The following is a 1,613-nucleotide window of genomic DNA, read 5'->3' as shown; positions in this document are numbered from 1 at the left end:
GCCACCTCGCCCGGCTAATTTTTTTTGTATTTTAGTAGAGACGGGGTTTCACCGTGTTAGCCAGGATGGTCTCGATCTCCTGAACTCGTGATCCGCCCAGCTCGGCCTCCCAAAGTGCTGGGATTACAGGCTTGAGTCACCGCGCCCGGCCCCTTTTTTCTTTATAAATTATCAGCTCTCAGGTATACGTCTATATGCAAAATAATTGAAGTTGGCAATTTACTTTTAAGGGTATTATGTTATATTGGGGAGCAGAAAGATCTGTGTTGGGTAAATGTAACAGACTTTTCTTTCTATGTGGCTCTTTGCATTCTGCTCACACACTTAACTAATTTATAAATTTTCCACAAATGTATTTTGGTCAATGTGTTTTTGTTACATTTATATTTCTATTAAGAAATTAGGGCCTTTGGGCTGGGCACGGTGGCTCATGCCTGTAATCCCAGCATTTTGGGAGGCTGAGGTGGGCAGATCACGAGGTCAGGAATTTGAGACCAGCCTGGCCAACATGGTGAAACCCCATTTCTACTAAAAATACAAAAATTAGCTGGGCATGGTGGTGCATGCCTGTAATCCTAGCTACTCAGGAGGCTGAGGCAAAAGAATTGCTTGAATCTGGGAGGCAGAGGTTGCAGTGAGCTGAGATCACGCTGCTGCAGACCAACCCAAGTGACAGATTGAGACTCCATCTCAGAAAAAAAAAAAAAAAGAAGAAATTAGGGCCTTTGGTATTTTGCTATGCCATCTTGCTTGTGTAATTTGTATAATGGTATAGGTTGGATTTGTAAAGTATATTTAGAGTCTATCAAGTGAAGTCGTTTGTTATTTTTATTTCTTTCAGTTACTTGTTCTCATTTTGCCCAAGACTTTTCACCAGAGCAGAACATAAAAGATTCTTTCCAAAAAGTGACACTGAGAAGACATGGAAAATGTGAACATGAGAATTTACAGTTAAGAAAATGTGGTAAAAGTGTGGATGAGTGCAAGGTGCAAAAAGGAGGTTACAATGGACTTAACCAATGTTTGCCAGCTACCCAGAGCAAACTATTTCATTGTGATGAATATATGAAAATCTTTCATAAATTTTCAAATTTAAATGGACATAAGATAAGACACACCGGAAAAAAACCTTTTAAATGTAAAGAATTTGGCAAATCATTTTGCATGTTTTCAAACCTAACTCAACGTAAAATAACTTGTACTAGAGTAAATTTCTACAAATGTGAAGACTGTGGAAAAGCCTTTAATGGATCCTTAATCTTTACTAAACATAAAAGAATTCATAATGGAGAGAAACCGTACAAATATGAAGAATGTGGCAAAGCCTTTAACTTGTCATCACACATTACAACACATAAAATAATTCATACTGGAGAGAATCCCTACAAACATGAAGAATGTGACAAAGCCTTTAATCAGTCCTCAACCCTTACTACACATAAGATAATTCATACTAGAGAGAAACTCAATGAATATAAGGAATATGGCAAAGCTTTCAACCAGCCCTCACACCTCACCAGACATAAGATAATTCATACTGGAGAGAAAGCCTACAAATGTGAAGAATGTGGTAAAGCCTTTAACCAGTCCTCACACCTTACGAGACATAAGAT

General features: G+C 38.1%; 1 protein-coding gene across 1 annotated transcript in view; it reads left to right on the top strand.

The window, feature by feature from the left end:
* ZNF681 (zinc finger protein 681) overlaps window positions 1–1,613 on the top strand; it is a 20,818-nt gene that overhangs the window by 11,340 nt on the left and 7,865 nt on the right. Inside the window, exon 4 of the mRNA XM_011970594.1 lies at window positions 842–1,606. Within this exon, the coding sequence (XP_011825984.1) occupies window positions 842–1,606 (765 nt within the window). The remainder of the gene's footprint in view (window positions 1–841; window positions 1,607–1,613) is intronic.

Source organism: Mandrillus leucophaeus, unplaced genomic scaffold (genome assembly GCF_000951045.1).
Source record: "Mandrillus leucophaeus isolate KB7577 unplaced genomic scaffold, Mleu.le_1.0 Scaffold959, whole genome shotgun sequence".
NCBI classification, from domain to species: Eukaryota; Metazoa; Chordata; class Mammalia; order Primates; family Cercopithecidae; genus Mandrillus; species Mandrillus leucophaeus.
This window is presented reverse-complemented; position numbering and strand designations above follow the sequence as displayed.